The 19,908-nt window shown below is 40.9% G+C and overlaps 1 protein-coding gene across 5 annotated transcripts in view; it reads left to right on the top strand.

Moving 5' to 3' along the window:
- Window positions 1-2,032: 2,032 nt before the first annotated feature.
- Window positions 2,033-19,908, top strand: part of SUPT20H (SPT20 homolog, SAGA complex component) — a gene marked incomplete at its 3' end in the record, with an annotated part of 32,245 nt that continues 14,369 nt past the window's right edge. For 4 of the 5 annotated variants that reach the window (XM_080929394.1, XM_080929390.1, XM_080929391.1 and 1 more), the window contains exons 1-16: window positions 2,033-2,061; window positions 2,302-2,411; window positions 4,182-4,267; window positions 5,439-5,474; window positions 5,919-5,977; window positions 6,590-6,656; window positions 9,093-9,222; window positions 10,259-10,362; window positions 12,596-12,712; window positions 12,831-12,884; window positions 13,944-14,083; window positions 14,733-14,889; window positions 14,979-15,035; window positions 16,770-16,841; window positions 18,629-18,786; window positions 19,657-19,683. In XM_080929394.1, the coding sequence (XP_080785520.1) occupies window positions 4,265-4,267; window positions 5,439-5,474; window positions 5,919-5,977; window positions 6,590-6,656; window positions 9,093-9,222; window positions 10,259-10,362; window positions 12,596-12,712; window positions 12,831-12,884; window positions 13,944-14,083; window positions 14,733-14,889; window positions 14,979-15,035; window positions 16,770-16,841; window positions 18,629-18,786; window positions 19,657-19,683 (1,181 nt within the window). In that variant the 5' untranslated portion in view covers window positions 2,033-2,061; window positions 2,302-2,411; window positions 4,182-4,264. The remainder of the gene's footprint in view (window positions 2,062-2,301; window positions 2,412-4,181; window positions 4,268-5,438; window positions 5,475-5,918; window positions 5,978-6,589; window positions 6,657-9,092; window positions 9,223-10,258; window positions 10,363-12,595; window positions 12,713-12,830; window positions 12,885-13,943; window positions 14,084-14,732; window positions 14,890-14,978; window positions 15,036-16,769; window positions 16,842-18,628; window positions 18,787-19,656; window positions 19,684-19,908) is intronic. The other variant, XM_080929392.1, reaches the window with a different exon arrangement.

Below are 19,908 nucleotides of genomic sequence, written 5' to 3' on the forward strand. Positions count from 1 at the left end.
TATTAACTACAGAGCTCTTCGAGTGGGGAAGCAGAAAACAAGTCCATAAAGAACAGCAGGCAGAAGAGTTACGAGGAGCTCAGACTATCTCAAGCTCACCCTTAGCAAAGGACGTTCTAGGAGGGCAAACAAAGAACTTTACATCTCAGTCCTGGAACATTTTGACCACATGCGTATGGAGTGGGGGCCACGTGCCAGTTTCTGAACTCAGGCCCTAGGACAGTCCAAAGGCCTTGGCTGGCATGACCCTGCCTAGGTGAGAGGGAAATGCCACCATCCCATCCTTGAGGTCTCCAGGCAGTCTTCAATCCAGTCCAGGCCCTGACACATGCTGTGGTACTGTAACTACTGTCTCCTAGCCCGCACTGTGCGCCGAGAAGAAAGGCTTGGATTCAGTAATAAGGACAGGCAACAATAAGAGGCAAGGGGAGCAGGGGAGAAAATGAAACTCAAGAAAATACCCAGATTAGAGCTGGGAAACCAAGCCTTCAATTACAAAACTAAGACACACGAATGTGGGGGCACTGAGGACAACAAGACTTGTGACAGTGACTTGTATCACCAGCACCCTCAGGGCTAGAGAGGGTGAGTCTCTGCTGAAACCTCTTTCTGTCTGATACTGCTAGACAGTGGTGTTTAAAAACTCAATGTGGGGTTGGCTGTGGTAATCTACACTGATCTCAGCATTCAAGAGGCAGATCAATTTCTATGGGTTCAAAGCCAGCCTGGTCATTATAGCAAGTCACCAGCACCACAGCCTATGCTGGAGCCTCGCTCTATCTTTATTGCAGCTCTAGCTCAGTTCCAGTGGAGCGCTGGAAAAACCACGACTATCAAATCCTTACTGATTAAGACCTACATGTTTGTTGTGGCTAATCTACCATTGTGATAGTCTGCCAATGTCTCTATTGCCAGCTACTCTGTCTAGGATGTTGTCTGTTGGACTCTCACTTCTGCTTCAGATCTAGGCTGTTTGACCAATGCTCACCTAGACTCAGTGACAAAGCACCTGGAGACAGAGATTTGTCTTCAGGAATGGCTTTTTGTTGGCTTGTCTGAAAAAGTGTTTTCTAAAACACAATCCAGCCTTCAAGTCACTGTGTAACATACAAACCTTAGATTTGCTTCTATCCCCTGAGCGCTGGGATAACAGGCATGAGCCACCATGACAGCTAAGGGCTGGCTTGAATAAAAACTTTCCTACCAATTTTGCTGAGCCAAACATTTGACTCCAGAGTACACAAGGGTTTCCATTAGTTCTAACACAACAGCATGAAGGCAGAAAATGACCCGTCAACTTAAAAAAAAAAAAAATCCTCAAAGAGTCAAGGTGCTTTAAGGTGTAGAATTACCACCAAACATTTCACTGTGATCCGATCGTGCCTTTTCTAATTTTTAGAACACAACACTGGGGTGCTTAAAATAAAGCTGAAACGAGTGTGGGAGACAGATTACAAGATAAAGGTAACCCTGCGGCCAACCCTGACTCTTATCTAAACCCCAGGATGGTGAAAGAGAGAACCGACTCCCACGAGTTGTCCTGTGATCTCCAAATGCTCCGCATACACATACACGAAACGGATAGGTGTAAAAAGGACTTAAGGAATTCGCTGGCACCTGACATAAGCTCTGAACTCGTTAACTTAGGTAAAGATGTCTCACAAAGTTTGGAAACTGTTTCCAGCCCCCGAAAGTTAACACCCAGGCTCCCCCGCGCCACGACCGCCCGGACAATTTGCTCCGGCGGTTTGCCCACACCGGAAGTTACTCTAAAGCTCTAGAAAGTCGGTGTCCCCCCCCTGTCCCACCCCCCACCCCCAGCTGCGCTACTATCTCTTTCCAAATCGTCCAGCCATCGCCCCGCCTCCAACCCATCCTCCGCCCAGTCCGCCAATCCGAAGAGCGGCGGCCGGAACTCGCTGTTGGGAGCTGTAGGTGAGCGTTGTGTCGGGCCTTGCACGGCCTCAAGACCCGCCCCTTCCACTAGCAACGCGCCAATCGGAAGCGCAGCTGCCGGAAGTGGCGGTTGGAGGTGTGGGTGGGCGTTACGGCGGGCCTTAGGTGCGTTCTCTGGCTGAAGGTGGTAGGTGACTTCGGTGGGTGGGCGGGCCGGCTAGGGAGTGTAGGTCAACTGTCACGGGCGGCCTGGATCAGAAGTGACGGGCGGGGTCGCTCAGCGTCTCTGAGATCCGGGTCTTGGGCGGACCCCTCGGCGGCCATTCTGCTTGAACGCCCCTCAGCACTCCGCGGTCCCGTTCTCCTGCACTTTAGTAATAGCTTGTCCTCTGGGCTCCGCTACAGGTATTTCTGGAAACTCGCTTCGGGGTTGGCAGAATGCTTCTTCAGATCGGAGTCCTGCGTGACTGTTGAGTAAAGGCCGGTTGCTTCTCTGTGGAGTTGGCGTTCTGCGGGTAAAGTCTGGGTTAAGAAATCTGCAATTGAGATCCAAGTTCATCAGGGAAATCAGTGTAGCTGATGTCTACCCTGGGAACCATCTTTTATTATCTCTCTCCATCAGAGTCCTTAGTTAAGACGCCAAGTGCAAAAGCGATGTGCAGAGACTTAGATTAAGTACAGGGTACAATGATTGATATATAAACTTATTATCAAATTTAAGAAAAAAATATGTGAGCGCCGCTCTCATCAAGTCTGTTAGTAATGCTTTGCTTAATGAAAGGGGGAAAAAAAGGAACCATGGGTGTAGGTATGAGTAGGCTGAAGGTTGGAATACTAGAACCTCAGGTTACAAATTGTGAAGGGACAGAATGCCTAAATAGGACTCTGATATCGGATGAATCGCTTGCATTGGGTTCTCTGTAAAAATAGAGATGTTAATAATGTTTATAATAGTTTTACATGGGTTCTTGGTTCTCATAAATTATATACACAAGCAGAATGTAAGAGATAACATGAAGCTATTTGTTCATTCTTTTGTGCAATAAAAATAGTTTAAAAATGCCCTCCCTTCTGTTTAGTAAAAAAGTAACTAATTTGTTACCACATTGGACTTGTAAGTCTTGTTATTAAAACACAAAAACTCACCTAAATTTGACTTACACTTCCTCTAGCAATTCAAAGACAGAAATAATGTCATTCTTAAAAATATACATTTTGGGGCTGGAGAAGGCTCAGCAGTTAAGAGCACTGACTGCTCTTCCAGAGGTCCTGAGTTCAAATCCCAGCAACCACATGGTGGCTCACAACCATCTGTAATGAGATCTAATGCCCTCTTCTGGTGTGTCCGAGGACAGCAACAGTGTACTTATATATAATAAAAAACAAAAATAAATCTTTAAAAATATATATATACATTTTGGCTTTTAAAAATGAATACTACCAGAACACTGTACTGGCTTAAACTTTGGGGGTCCTTCCCTCTGAAAAAGAGTTTTGCATAGGAAATCTGGTTTTCTGTCACTAGAATTTGTACTTTGATGGAGTTGTGTAGTCTCTGTGGCAGTAAGTGCAAAGTGATAGGTGAAGAGCTGTAGTAAAACAGCCTTTAGTGTCTTCAGAGCAGAGGGTATCATGTCCAGTAGGCAGAAAGGGTTAGAACAGTGGGCTTCCTTTGTGGTGTTTCCTTATTTCTGGACCCTTACTCTGTTCTAGACTTTGACCACAATCCAGAGAATGGAACATGGGCATTCAGCTTAAAGCTGGGTAGGTTACTTAGTTTTTAAGCCAGGATGAGGACCCCTGCATTATACGAAAGGTTTTTCAAAGGTGTTTCTCCTTTTCTTAAGAAAAAGGATTGGAGCATTCTGGGAAGTATGGCCTGGGACTTTAAGGAAATAAAGGTTTTCTGCTTTTCCATCAGTGTGATTAAAAACTGAATTTGAAAGTGACCCAACATAGTTGTAAAAGCCAGTGGGCGGGCAGGTTATAGAATCTGTAAGGAAGACAGTCCTGTAGGGATGTTAGAAAACAAGCTTTGGAAGCAGGTGTTTTTCCAGTGTTGTGTAACTTTTGGGCCATTTGAGGTAATGATTTGAATTCTCAGACTGTTTTGCCCTGCTTCATGAGAGCTGCTTTTCATGTATGTAGGTGGCTTTAACACTTCCTCTTGTAGAAGTTTGTTTTAAAGATATGTTAGAAATGTATGTGCCTTGAGTGCTTTTCCTGGTAGTGGCAGTCTTTCTTCTCACAGGCTTATTCTAACAGTTCCTGTTTTTCTCCTGCAGTATGTAAGAAGACATGGTTTCCACCCCACTTCCAGTGCACGTCTAAGTTTTATCTTCTTTTTGGGTCCTTATCTTGTGCCACAATGGTAAGCTGTGCACATAGCATGTTAAAATGTGTATTCTATACTGGTCTCTGCCCTTAGCTCCATAAAAGTTATAGTGAATAGGAGCACACAGATAACATAGTAGTCATGTCAGAATTGTCTCTAGAAAATGTCTGACTCACATCTTGTCAGTTCAGTGATGGGACATCTAAATTACACAACTCCTTCATGGATTAAAAGTTAATTCTGCTTTGCCATTTTTCTGAGTCTTTGGCAAGGAGGTTGATAGAAATGCAGATTATCTGGGGAGGGGTTCTCATATTTTAACTTTCCCCTTAAATCTTTTTTGTGTATGCTTGTTCTGCACATGTGGGTCTGTATGCTTGTAAAGAAATGATGGTCATGTCGATGCTTTTCCTCCGGCCCCTTAGGTCCAGAACTTGCTGAGTAAGCCAGGCTGGCCCTTGAGGTGTACTTCCCTGTCACTGAGATCCTGCTTGTGCCCCCTACCACCCTTGTTTCTATGAATTCTGGAGATTGAGCTCCGTTATTCATAATTGTGTGGTAGACACTTGGACTGAACTATTTCCCCAAACTCCTTCACGTACATGCTTTAAAATTAATAAATGTAGACAGGTTTAGTTTGACACAGATGTAATTCCAGTATTTGGGACACTCAGGTCAAACGAGCCCTGTGAGTTGAAGGCCAGCTTGGGCTAGAAAGAACGCACCAGCCAGTATAGGCTACAGAGTCTCTAAACCCTGTCTCTACCCTTTCCACCCTCCATCCCATCCTCCCCCCACATCCTTTTGTGCAGAAATGCCTGCAGTGGAGTCCAAAGGACAAGCTCTAAAGTTGAGAGGCTGGTGGGGCTTAAAGACAGGGTTTAGAACATGTGTGTCACCTTCCTGTTCTGGAGGGCTTGCCTGTTGACTTCTGCTTTGTTAGAGATAATGGGAATTGTCACTGTGGGATTCTGTCTGTCAAGCTCCCAGATTCTGACTGCAGATGCCATTTTAGCATTTCTTATGAACTTAAGATCAAGTGCCTAGTCATTTAAAAAAAAATCTACTAAGGTGCAGTGGGGGATAGAGAGGAAAATGTACTGCTCTTGTTTCAGAAAATAAAACAAGCTCTTAATGGACTCTCAAGTATTTATTATTTTTTCCTGAAAATAATTAATGTTGCCAAATGTGCTATTTGCTTTTACAGCAACAAGCTCTGGAACAAGCTTTGGATCGCGCAGAGGTGAGACCTGACTGATTAAACATTGAAATAGTGATGTTGTAACTGACAGAAATTCCATAATAGGGCATGTTGATAACTTTCAAGAGAACATAGCATTTTAAACAAGACCATAGAATTTCTAAAGTTGTTTTTCTCTCCTGATGAGTTTCTCTAAAATACCTTAAAATATGACTCATTGCACTCAGATGTGCAATTTTAAAATAAACTTAGCTATAAAACTTTTAGAATATATTTGTCCTGTAGAATTGCATTTTATGGTACTAAAATACTGGGTTGAGTCTTAGTGGGATCTCAGTTTCATTTGTTTATGGCTTGTGTATGGCGTTCAGGCTTGGAGCCCAGGTGACTGACTGGGCTTTTCGCCTGTCCTGCTGCAGACGTGCAGCCTACACTTACTCATAGAAAAGCCGGATGCAAGCTCTTTGACCGACTTCTCTGTTTCAGTATATCGTTGAAAGTGCTCAGCAGCGACCTCCTAAAAGGAAATACCTGTCTAGTGGAAGGTATGACTGCTTAATCACTAATGCCTAAGTGAATGAAATAAGAAAAGTACCACTTACTGTAGACATTTCAGATGTTGTCAGTTCTTTGTATGGACAAGTTGAGCATCCCTCATAGGGAAATGTCAGACACTCCACAGTATGGAGTTTATGAATCTTGGTGGAATGTCACAAGTGGACGTTTTTATGTCTAACTTACGTGACAGATTACAGTTAAAATGCTGTATAGTAAAAGTGGCATATAAGATTGTCTTACATGTCTTTCTGTAGATTTATGTGACCCTACACTATAGTCTCATATTTCAGAAACTACAGTCCAAAACAGTGGAGATCTAGAGCAGTTTAGTCCAGAGATGCTCAGACTGCATTACAAATTCTTAAATTGAGCCATAATACAATGCCAGTGTAACACTATGTTGAATTGGCATTGCACAGAAATTAACAGACCTGTTGATGTAGAAATATTGAAGTCAATGTCTTATAATGTATACAGACAAATGTACTATATTTTTAATTACAGTCTTATCTTACAAGGTTTGGTTACAGAATTAAAATATTTAAAATAATGAAAAGCAAAATCTTCGTGTTGAATATTTATTGCTTTTTTTTTTCTAGAAAGTCTATATTTCAGAAACTTTATGACTTATATGTTGAAGAATGTGAAAAAGAACCCGAGGTTAAGGTAAATATAAATGTATAGTCCCGGGCTTTGAAGTTGTGGCGGAATGGGGAAGGTTTTAGAACATTATGTTTGAAGCAGCCAGTGACTGAAATGTTTGCAGTCAGGTCTGTAGCTGAGCAGTTAGGTTCCCTAGCTAGTCTGAGTGGGGAAGAGCACTGTACACTAAGTCATAGCCGTCATAAACAAAGCCACGGTGCCTTCTGTTGACTTCCTTTGAGACCTGGGTTTGCAGTCTTGCTCCAGGATCTCAGTAACCCATTTCTTGAGATTTGGCTATAAAGATGGGAAGGATTCAGATGTGCTAGTAAAAATGAATTTTATCAAAGAATAAGCTTGTGGCCAGTTTAATTCATTTTTATTCAATGTAAAGGTATCTGTAATTATAATCAATAGAAACTGACAGTTTATTAAGGGAAGGTTTTCTTGTGTGTGGTTTGTTTTGAGATGTGGGTTTTACTATGCTGGTATAGAACTCATGGAGAGCCCCCAGAGTGTTGGGATTGTGTGTACCTCCACACACAGCATTAAGGAAAAAAAATGGATGTGGACATTGAACAATTCACAATTCACCAGAAATTTAGCTTCTTGAAATATTTTAAACTCTTAGGCTAAAAATATTTTGGGGTTTTGTGAGCTTCTAGTATATCGTGAACTTAAAAATGAATGACACTTAAACAAATAGCCAATCCCCCTCTCCCCCAAATAATTAACATTCCAGTACCGTCTGATTTTTAAAATCTCTATCTTAAGGGGAAAAACCTTAAATTTATAGTTAACTATTACAGCATGCTTTTCATAAGTTTGATTCAAGTACTACCTAACAAATTGCATGGCTAAAGCATATATGGGTTTTTTAAGTTTGTATAAAATTTGTATGTATCTGTAAACTCATAACAATTTGCATGCTTTCTAAATTCATTTTAGAAACTAGAACTAAGAGAGAGATATCCTAAAGAATCTAATGGGAGTCTGCAAGCCCAGCGTGATGTGTGGATTGGCTACCTGATTAAGATACAGAGGCAGAGCTGAGCAATCACTGGGCCCTGAAGCCAAAGATGCTATTTGCCCATATAAGAAAGACGTTTCCAGCCTATAGTTTTTTTTTGTTGTTGTTGCTACTAATTGTTTTCTGGTATTTTGTTTTGAGATATACCCCCTTCATTTTCAGATTGCATACTGTTTTTATTCTGTTTTGATATTGATCAAAAATTTTTGGTTCTTGGGGCCAGTGAGATAGTTGAACAGATACAGATACTTGCTGTGAATCCTGAGAGGATTCCCAGGATTTGCATGGTGGAAAGAGAGAACTGACTTCCACAGATTGTTCTCTGATACCCACATGAAGCCTGTGGAATGGATATGCCCCACCTGACACACAGTGGGTAAAAGGTAGATATTAGATACAAGGTATTCAAAACAGATTTATATTTTTAATATTGAGAAAATTGTGTTTTTCCTAAAATAGGTGAAATGAGTTTAATCTTTAAGTTAGTTTCATCCAAAACCACATGTTATAAAATTGTGGATTTTGATATGTGTGCATGTTTCAGATATATGTTAAAAAATTCAGGTGTTAAGTTATGTCATACATGGTATAACATTTAAAAATATTATAAATAAGTGAATTTATAGAAAACTGACTAAACTCTTTTCTTTCACCATTAGCTCTTTTGAGGCTCAGCATTTCAGCTGATTGAACTTGCTAAACAACTTCACATCTAAGTAGATTATGGGTTGTTAAGAAATTTGGCCTTATTACTGTGCAATTAAAGAGGTCACATTTTCTCTTTTTTCTTTTATTTCTGTTTTCCCTTTGAGACCCCAGTTGGCCTTCAAGCATGATGATGGTCTTTTCCTTCAGCCGGCCATGTGCTGGGCTGTAGACATTCACTGCCATGCTTTATGGTGTCGTTTGTTTAAAACACTGCTTTTCAGCCTTCCCAGTGCTGCAGCCCTTTAATACAGTTTCCATGTGTGAACCCCAAGTATAAAATGACTTGGATTGCTACTTCATAACTGTAATTTACTTCATAACTGAGTCATAATGTAAGTTTTCTGATGGTCTTAGGCGACTCCTGTGAAGGGTTATTAGACCCCCAAAGGGATATGACCCACAGACTGAGAACTACTGATCTAAAAGCTAGTATTGCTATGTAATAAGATCCAGGCTGGCCTGGAACACAGGTTTTTTTTTGTTTTGTTTTGTTTTGTTTTTTTTAATTTATTTTTTATTTATTTATTTATTTATTTTTGTCTTGGCATCTTCTGAGTGCTAAGATAGTAAACATGGTAAGTTTACAGTGTGAGTTATTTTGCTTAAACCATGCTAGTGACATTCCTGTCCTGATAATTGTGACAGTTCCCAGGATTGTATGTAGTATGGAAGGGTCACCAACAGGTATATACTGTTTTCATGAACTTCACTTCTTTTTAAAGCAGAAATTGAGAAGAAATGTGAACTTGTTAGAGAAGCTTGTTATGCAAGAGACTTTGTCATGTTTAGTGGTCAATCTTTATCCCGGAAATGAAGGGTATTCGCTGATGCTCAGGGGGAAAAACGGATCAGGTAAGACCTTCTAAAGTATGCCTGTCACAAAATGCTTCTGCTTTTAAAAGTTGCCTTTTAAAAAATTAAAAGTTGACCTTTAATCAGTTTATCTTGATTAAAAGACAAATTCTTATTCTATACATTTTCTCTCTTGACTTTTGCTAGAATGTTTGACAGTGTTGTAGTGTGTAGATTATTCTTCCTGAACGTGCGTTTGAAAATCATTGTAATTGATTATATCTTTAAAACTTTAGATTAATTTATTTTTATTTTATGTGAATGGATGTTTTGCCTGCTTGTGTGTCTGTGGACCATGTGCATGCCTGGTACCTTCCGGGTCCAGAAGAAGAGGTTGGATACACCGAAACAAACTTACACATGATCTTGAGCCACCATGTGTGTGCTGGGAATTGAACTCGGGTCCTCTAGAAGAGCTACTCTTAACTCCTGTGCCGTCTCTTCGATCCGTCTCCTTATGTATTCTATTTTATTTTATTTGGAGGAGGGAGGGAAGTCCTTGTGTAGTGGGACCCAGTAAGAGAACTCAGGTGTTCAAGCTTAGCTCCAAGTGCTTTATCCACCGAACCATCTTGCCAGCCTGATTCTGTCTTTATAGTTAATAGAACAGGTTATTTCCTTAAACAATTCTATTTATTTTATTGCTATCTGTATTTTAAGACTTGTAAAGAATTCCTACCCTTTTAAGTAATTTATATTACCCAGTGTGATGTAAGTTTTTCAGCACCACAAAGTGATTGACTTTGAGATGTGTTTTTAAGATTTATTTTAATTATGTATATGTGTATATATGTGCTTGAATGGGTTTGTACATGTGAATGCAGGTGCCCCCAGAAGTGACAGTTTCAGTCACTTATGAGCTGCCCTGTGGGTACTAGGTACAGAACTCAGGTCCTCTGCAAGAATGGCAAATTCTCTTGATCACTGAGCCATCTTTAGACTAGTGTATTCTATTTTTCTATTTTTAAAAGTAATTTAAGTTGCAATCCTAATGTGTTTGTGAGCTGGTTTTTATAAACTTTGTTTTACAATTGAGATTCTGAGACCATCCGATTGCCTTATGAAGAAGGAGAACTGCTTGAGTACTTAGATGCAGAAGAATTACCTCCTATTTTGGTTGATCTCCTTGAAAAATCGCAGGTAAGAAAACAAGACAAAAGGCTGTTTAAAAATAACCTGTGGATAGTAGCATCGCTACCATAGCTGCTTAGAAGGCTGAAACAGGAGCATCTTAAGGAAGTTTGAGGCCAACCTGGGCAACCTAGCAAAACTCCATTCTAATATGTACACACACACACACACATGCAGAAATGAAATGTCTTTTTAATTCCTCCTTTTGTGGTACTCGGTAGTGAACTAAGGCTTCATATATTAGGCTATCAGTTTACAACTGAACTATGCCCAATCTCCAGAAAAAAAAAAATTGCTTTGTATGGTACATATCATGTGCGTGTGTTAGGTTTTCATAGGTACATATCCTCTGTGTGTGGTTTTGTTTTGTGAGACATGAACTTATTTGTAGCTTGGATGACTTAGAACTGGTGATGTTCTTGGTCAACCCCTTGAATGCTACCGTCGTAGACTGAGCTGCCACACACACTAGCGTTCTCGGTAGTGTTTACCGAGTACCGTGAGACGCCGCAGCAGAGCCGTTTAAGATGTTTATTGTGTCTTACTGTTTGCTGCACTGCCGTGTGCATCTTTAGTACTTTCACGTGCTGTAATAAATCACCCTGGAAATTTCTGAAAGAATCTGTTTCCACTGTTTATGAAGCTTGCTTGTGCATCAGAAATGGTGATTAAAAAGTGACCTGGAGGTGACTCACTTGCCCTGCTCCTCTTGCTGTCGTGACCTGTCTTCCGTCCCTTCCTAGCACCCTTCCTTGACCTGTCTTTCTCCACACTTTTTCTTTGCTTTCCTGTTACCAAGGGTGAATCCCATTCCTAAGGCCTGCTCTCCATTTCCTTTCTAAATGTTTCCCTTCTACACTGTGGCTTACAACCATCATTCCCACCAGATACAGAATGTAAACAGCTACGTTCTCAACTTGAAAACCTCTCCTCACCTTGTTTTTTCGGCTGTTGATTTAGGGTTGTTCTTACCACTTCAAAACCACTCCAAAGCTTGCCTGTGATCTCCTTTTCACCATACTTTGTTTGCTCACCCATTTCTTAGCTGATCTTGCCAAGACCCTCATCTTTTGACATGGCATTATTGGTCACTTTTTAGTTTGATTCTGTTAGTCTAAGAAAAAGTCAGTGTAGGTGTAATGTACATGCCTTTCACCCCAGCATTGGGGAGAATCAGGTTCCAGGCCATCTTCACCTTCATGTTCATTTGATAAGTAAGGCAAATACAGAAATGGTACAGGGAGAGCAGTTAACACGGGTTGTTTGCTGGATGGATGAAGATATTGCCAATAGCCAGATGTTTAACTGAATTGATACAAGAGGGTTGCTCTCATTAATCTCAGCTAGAGAAATAGCTGGTGGTTGGCCTTAGGTAGCAGATTATGTGCTCTATAGAGCTCTAAGGGCAGTAGTGATTAGGGTATAGGAATTGTTATACTAAGCTCCCAATTGTTAACAGCAGAGTGGTAGGTACAGTGTTGGCTTAACGTAGCATTTTAAATAGTCGTTGTTACGATTGTGATTAGCAGATCTTGAGCATAAATAGATAGCGGTGCTGTAAAGAATGGATGCACATAAGGAGGCTCAGTGTAACTCCTCGGTTCACACTCAGGATTGGGTCTGATTAATGGTGATGACTGCTATGATTTATCTACTTGTATCTGAACACAGACAGCTGTAATGGTGTAAAGTACCTGAATATGTGTGAGGGTGGATAGTGGGTGGGCTGTAGCAGACAACACTAATGCAGCACTGTTGACACTTAAGTCTGTGCCTGGCTCCTCCCTCGTTACACTCTGAAAGTCTAGAAATTCCGTGAAGTTATATCTAGAGGCTGCAATCCTGACACAGTTTATTCACAGTGTGTAACAGTGACAAGCTACATACCAATTCTGAAGCTAGCAGAGTGAAATGATGAGCCAGTGAGCTTCAGAAGAACTTCAGTCCCCGGAACTGCTGTAACCTCCCCTAGGGACGGATGCCAGAGTCATCCTGGATACCGGTAGATGCAATGACAGTATTAAATTGCTTTTAATAATGATGAGTGTAGACATGAATAAATAATCCTCTTTAGCAGTTTATATAATGGAATATCCACTAAAGATACTATTGAAGGAGTTTAAAGAATGTGAACCATTTGCTGCATGCTTGCTTATTTTGGTGAGCTCGTTTAATTATTTAAAAGCTTGTATATTACTTGAAAAATGACATTTACCTGATTTTTTTCTTTTACTTAAAACAGGTTAATATTTTTCATTGTGGATGTGTGATAGCAGAAATACGTGACTATAGACAGTCCAGTAATATGAAGTCTCCTGGCTACCAAAGTAGGCACATTCTCTTACGTCCAACAATGCAGGTATGGAGAGTTTAATTAGAAAGGACTGGTTGGTTTTTTTTTTTTTTAGTTGGATTTTTATTAAATGTCCATATATTGTAAGAACATACATGTTTCTTAAATATTTTGTTTCTTCTAGACTTTAGTCTGTGATGTCCATTCCATAACAAGTGACAACCATAAATGGACCCAGGTGAGTCCTCTCTCTAGTCCCAAGTAGGCCACATAGTGTGAAGCATCAGTGAGAAGCTTCCTTTTACTGACATTATTGTGGTGTGTTAGGTTGGACACTTGGACAAAACCAAGATTCCCTTATGAGCTTTAGGTTCTTACACTCTCTGTATATGTAGAGATCCCTCTAGGGACGACTTATAACCCAGTCCCAGCTGTTTCCAGCCTTGCTGATAAACTGGAGTTAAGGTCACTAATGAAGCCTAATGTGAAAATTGGTTTTGATCCTCTCAAACAAAAGATTTATTCTTCCTATTGAATACAAATAGACTGTGATTTTTCTTTCATAAAAGATTTTATAATTCTACAGGAAGCCTAGCTTTTATTTCTTCCTCCCTCCCTCCCTTTCTTCCTTTCTTTTCTTTTTCTTTTTGAGGTCAGATTGCAAGCCCAGGCTGGCTTGGAACTTGAGATCCTGCTGCCTTAGCCTCCTGAATTCTGAGAGTAAAGACCTGGTCTAACAGGACTTCTTAGGGCTGACATCAGCTAATTGATACTATGTTCTGGCTCTTGTTTACCTGTTACTTTGGAGAGAAAATGTCAGTAATGTAATAACCCTCTGAAATGTGCTAGTGAACTAAGATTGAGTTTATCTGTAACTCGTAAGTGTTGAGGTTTAATCTGGGCTGTTATTTTCCTATCTATAAGGTTGAAAGTTCTTCATGTTAGAGACAAACTTGCAGTCAACACTGGAGAACAGAAAGCATCATATTCTTAAGCTGAGGATTGGTAAAGGAGGGACTATAACTGTTCTCCGTTATTGTACCATTCCTGAATAAACTGTGTTTTAAACAGCCAATAAATACCCGCTCTTTGGATTTGACTATTTTACATAACATGCAGATAACTGTTTCCATTAGAAGTTTCTGTATCTTGTCAGATTTACATGTTAATGTTCAAACTTGAGTTACTACATTTACTTTAGTCTTTAACAAACTTCCTGGAAACATGTCTGGGTTAAGTGATGTATGTTTACATGATCAATGCATCTGAGGCTAACATATACTACTGTGTATTTCAGGAAGATAAACTTTTGCTCGAGAGCCAACTCATCCTAGCTACAGCAGAACCACTGTGTCTTGACCCGTCTGTGGCAGTAGCGTGCACTGCAAACAGGCTGCTCTACAACCGGCAGAAGATGAACACCCGCCCAATGAGACGGTAACTGCCAGCACTTGTGTGACACAGGCTCTTAAGTTTGACACTGTTGGACACAGTGCCCTTCCCTCAGCACGGGAGTGCTGGATTTCTTAGTTCAAAAATGGGATTTTTTTAATAGCCTTGTATTGTGGGTTTATGTGATAGACCTTTTTAAAAAATACTATGTTCATTATTGTAAAGTGGTATGTTATTCTTCAGTCTTTTAAAGAAGGAACTTTTATAAGTTTATGGCCTGTTCCCCAAAATGATAGACCAGATGGGAACAGAAGGATAGTTGCTTCATTGCTTCTCAACACTAATTGGAAACAGTTTAAAAAAGGAAGAAAGAAAGAATGAAAAGAAAGAAAGAAAGAAAGAAAGAAAGAAAGAAAGAAAGAAAGAAACCGTTAACAAGGAAGCATGGTATAATGTAATGGGTTTTGAGGAAAAAAATGACAATTTTAGAGATTAGTTTATAATGACTGTCTCTAGTCCTGTTGAAATTAGAACTGTGTGGCTGCATGGTCATGAGTATTCTGTCTTGTTTGTTTTCAGTTTTGCTTAAAGCTTGCTGGTGTGAAAGTTGTATGTGGGGTGTTTGTGTGTGTGTGTTCTAGGTAGTGTTGTGGCTGAATGTGTAGTCGGCTCATGCTCCTCCTCTTGGCCGTAGGTGTTTGAAGAGGTACTCCAGGTCCTCCCTGAACCGGCAGCAGGACCTCTCTCACGGCCCTCCCCCGCCTCAGCTGAGATTACTTGATTTCTTACAAAAGCGGAAAGAAAGGAAAGCAGGTCAACATTATGACCTCAAGATTTCTAAAGCAGGAAATGTAAGTAGCTGTCGAGGTGCTCACTGTACTAGTAGCTGGCTTTGCTCTAGTCTCCTTTGTGTGTAATTGTACTGGTTTGGACTTTTCAGTGTGTGGACATGTGGAAGCGGAGCCCTTGTAACTTGGCTGTGCCTTCGGAAGTAGATGTAAGTCCATGAAATGCTGCTCTCCCACGGGGCCACGGGTCAGCATTAGGAAGCTGATGCTGTGAGGACATGAAGAGAGGGACAGTTTGTTTTACACAAAGTTCTCATCTTAGAGTCTGTTACCAGTCCATTAAGTTTGTTGTATTAAGTGGGCCACCAATCCACTCTTGGTTAGTTAAGAGCATAATATTTGAGGAGTCTCTGTTGAGAGCAGAAATAATGCTAAGGTTTCAAAATGTGGTAAGAGTATTGCATATTTTACATAATGACAGAAAGAAAATGGCCTTGTTTCTTTCTGTAGTGTTCCTTCATAATTAACTCAAAATGCTTCCATGCTCAAACTGGTAAAATTTAAAAATTAGTAATATTTGGAACTCACTCTCTTTACCCCATCTACTGCGAGAATGAAGACCATTCTCAGCAATCACTCTGAAGGGGCGCACAGTCATTGAGAAGGGCCCCAGGGGAACTCTGCAGAGAGACTTCAATCACATCAGTGTAGAGCTGAGTCTTGGAAAGAAAAAGAAAAGGTTCCGTATTGACAAGTGGTGGGGTAACAGAAAGGAGGCCACTGTCAGAAGCATCTGCAGTCATGTTTAGAACATGATCAAGGGTGTTAACCCTGGGCTTCTGTTACAAGATGAGGTCTGTGGATGCTCACTTCCCTATTAACGTCGTTATTCAAGAGAATGGGTCTTCTGTTGAAGTCCGAAATTTCTTGGGTGAAAAATACATCCGCAGGGTTCGGATAAGGACAGGTGTTGCTTGTTCTGTCTCTCAAGCCCAGAAGGATGAATTAATCCTTGAAGGAAATGATATTGAGGTTGTTTCAGATTCAGGGGCTCTGATTCAGCAGCCACAGCAGTTAAACACAAGGAGATCAGAAAGTGTTTGGCTGGAATCTGTGTGTCTGAAAAGGGAACTGTGCAGCAGGTTGACGAGGGAGACCTGTTTCCTAGCTCCAGAAACAAGATGCTGGTCACAAGTACAATTTGGGGACAATAAAAGTCTTAGATATTGGGGTGGGGGGAAGAAATTTGAAACTCCCAGTAGTATTGGTTACTAATAATCCTTAAGACACATGAATGCTAAATGATCATAAAGGCGTTATGAAGGACTAGTTTATATTTCATTTCCGGTTTCTTTTAGTGTTTTAGTGTGTATTTTTTTAAATATATATTTGGTGTGCGTGTGTGTGTGTGTGTGTGTGTGTGTGTGTGTGTGTGTTCGAAGATCATAATACAGTGGAAGACCAGAGGACGCAGTTGAGGGCTGATTGTTTGCTTCTACCACACTGTCCCTGGGCTGTAGACTCAGATCTTCAAAGTTTCAGTGGCCTTTACCTGCTAAGCAATCTTGCCACTTAATACTGTATGATAGTTGTTTAAGAATTCGTCACTATCTCAGGAATGCTTTTGTGACAGTTCTAACAGTTCTTGCTGTTTTAACCATTGGAACACAAAGCAAAGACATCTACAGACATGTATACAAACCAAGAAAGAAAGCCATCTTGTTTTCTTGCTGCATCTGTGGCCCCCGGGCAGCCAGTGCTCTTAACCTCTTAATCTTCTGCAGACATGTAATTACACATTTGGAGGGCTTTAAACTTCTGAAATACAAGTGCTTGGTGATGCTGATGGTTGAAACCCTTGTGCCCACATTGTGTCCGTGAATTGCAGGTTCTTGGTTTTGCTACGTACTGATTGCATTTTATTGAACGCCTTCATTGTTTAGGTGGAGAAATATGCGAAAGTAGAGAAATCCATCAAATCTGATGACTCACAGCCAACAATGTGGCCAGCTCATGTAAGTAATCCAGTTTGCCTATGTATTTTGGCTTTGAGACAGTGGCCTCATGTCTCGTGCCCCATGTCCCGCCAGCAATAACGAAGTGTGACAACAGGATTCTTTTGCGAACAACCTTTATTGTACAGTACTCTTGATCAGGGGACCACGTGGAAGAAAAGTGCACTGCTTATAAATGCCCAGTAGACTCGTGTCGATACCTGATTGGTGCACCCTCCAGTATCTCATTAGCATGCCCCAAGAGTGGGCTGTGACGTGTGTGGTACATGGTACTGCGTCCCTCGGGCTGGACAACAGCTCTGTTTGCTGAATCATCGGCAGGAAGCCGGCGCCATCTTTGGGTGTGGCACAAACGGCTTCCAACAGCCTCAGGCTTGCAATGTAGTCAAGGCTGACCTCGAAACACACTGACCCTCTTCACTGCAGCTGAGCCAGCTGTGCCTCTGCTGTCTTTGTAAAGTCTGTTGTTTATAAGCCAGGCTCTAAAATTCTTAAGCACAAAACTACTTTTAATGTATAGCTTTTTCTACAAAGTACATTTGGAGCTCTTGTGGGCATCAGGAAAATATAATGAACCCCGAGTGTGTTTTCACTGTGCAGAGCAGTTGTAATGTAGCACTACCTTTTTATGTGGGGTGCCGGGGTTCATGCCTATCAGCTCAGCTCTTAGAAGCAGAGGCAAGAGGCTCCCAACTTGGAAGCCAGTCTGGGCCATGTAGGGAGCTACTCAAAAATGGGAATTGGAGTCCAGCCCAATGGTACATAACAAGTCCAGAACTAGGGAAACTGCTGCTGGGAAAGTTGTCTTTGAGGTCATCCTGGGCTCTGCACTGAGGCTCTTATGGCTGTTTGTTCTGCTGCAGGCTGGTGGCTTTCACTTGTCTTCTGTTTCAGATTAGTGTCTTCTTTCAACAGTGTCTTTGAGAGGTAGTTTTCTGTGTGACCTAGGCTTGCCTGGGACTTTGCTGTCTTCACAGCCACCCCCACACTTGCCGCCTCTGCCACAGTGCCTGCCTTACAGACATCTCTGAGTGGAAACGATGTGATTTTTCTCATTGTAATGTTCTCTTAAAGGGAGAACTTGGAATAATATTGGATAGACTCTATGGGAAAAGTAATAAGATTTATGGACATCTTAAGGATGTTTTGTATGAATGGCCAATGACAAAAATATTTCCATTTTTGACCTTATATTCAGATTGTTAAATGTTACAGTTGTCTGTGCATGTCGCTACCTGAAGAAATCCAACATTGGAACACTTAGCATAGGACTGTGAAGGACACTCCTACCTGTAGTTCCTTCTGAGGGTTTGGGTTTTACATTTCTTTCTTTGTTGTTATTTGTGAGACAGGGTTTTATGGTATAGTTCTAGCTGACCTGGGACTCATTGTGTAGACCAGGCTGGTCTTGGACTTAAAGAGATCAGTCTGCCTCTGCCTCCCAAGTGCTGGAGTTAAAACACATGCCACCACACCTGACAAGTTAGTTTACCTGTAATGTGGAAATGGCCACACCAGCCATGGGTTTTTGTTTGACATTTGGATGAGATCCTACTTGTTAAGTTATTCAGTAAATGGTTTTTTAAAATAATTTTCATTGTATGTATAACACTTTTAAAATAAATGACTCAGTATTATGTACAATCAATCATACATGGCCTTAAACATTCCTACAGTGCCATGTAAATATATCATACAAAAGTCCGTTTTTATTCTATTTTATTTTTTGTTGTTAATGACTTTTGCTACTTGAGAAGAAATTACCTGGGATTTTCTGTTCTTTTCAGGATGTAAAAGACGATTATGTGTTTGAATGTGAAGGTGGTAATCAGTATCAGAAAACAAAGCTGACTATCTTGCAGTCTCTTGGTGATCCACTTTACTATGGTAAAATCCAGCCGTGGAAAGCAGATGAAGAAAATGACAGCCAAATGTCTCCATCCCAGTGAGTTCTGATGAGTATGTGGAATAGATAGGGCCCTCCAGAACCCGTTTAGAACGAGCAGGGAGCTGCCAGCTAATGAATGCATTTTCCTCAAGTCCAAATCCCCAGTGGAAGTGAGTGCGGTTGAGTGCAGTTGCCTAGTTCTCTAAGTTACTTAGAATTAGTGTTTAAAGTGCAGATAGTTATCTTCGTGGTAGTCTTGGGATTTTGTAGTTGGTATATTTATATTGTTGGCAATTTATGTAGTTGATTTTCTAATTGGCACATCATTAGTCCAGGGTACTAATGATCATTTTTGATTTGGGAGTGACTCAGGAGTGTAGGCAGGGTCTGTGACTCCCTAGCTGACCTGAGACATGCTATGGAGACTAGGATGGTCTCGGTCACTGACACCAGCCCTCCTTCGTCTCTGCCTTCTGGGTGCTGGGCTCACTGTGATTGTATGGTTACTTTAGTACTTGTTTTTTTTACAAATCATGAAATGAAAAAAAAAAGTAGAGTTCAGTTGTATGTCAAATGAATGTTAAAACACTTACCAGAATGTGTGAGGGTGGGATTTACAGTTACTTTACCCATACCTAGGTAAAAGTCAATTCCTCAGTCAGCAGCTCTCAGCTGGTTTGACCATGCATATTTCTAAACTCTCCCCTCGTCCACCATTGTGGATGTGCCAGCGTGGCTAAGCGTGAGGGCACAGTAGCTGCTCCTTTGTGGAAGTGCTGTTCCCTCGGCCATCGGACGGCTGGGAGACAAGCGATGCCCCTGCAGGATCTGTGCTCCTCATTCTTCCCTGTTCAGAACCTGAGAGCTATGAAGCTTGCGTTTGGCTTGCCTTAACCGAGTGCTTCTCTTTTTCATCTTGTATTTCAGCTCCCCTGCTGATGATCAATCAAATTGGTAATTAAAAAATAAGATTCACTTGTTTTAATATGTTAAGTTATGATGTCAGTTTTTTTTTTTTTTTTTTTAAAGTTGGAAAGGATTTCTTTTTAAATTGTTTTAGAAAAGGTTTTTGTTTGGGTTGGCAATATGCTTTCATTCTTGTCTAATGTGAGTTTAACAATGACTTCCAGAATTGAACTAAAGGAGTGAAAAGCCACAGGCTTCTCAGTGGTTGAGTAA

This window comes from Micromys minutus, assembly GCF_963924665.1.
Source record: "Micromys minutus genome assembly, chromosome: 15".
NCBI lineage: Eukaryota > Metazoa > Chordata > Mammalia > Rodentia > Muridae > Micromys > Micromys minutus.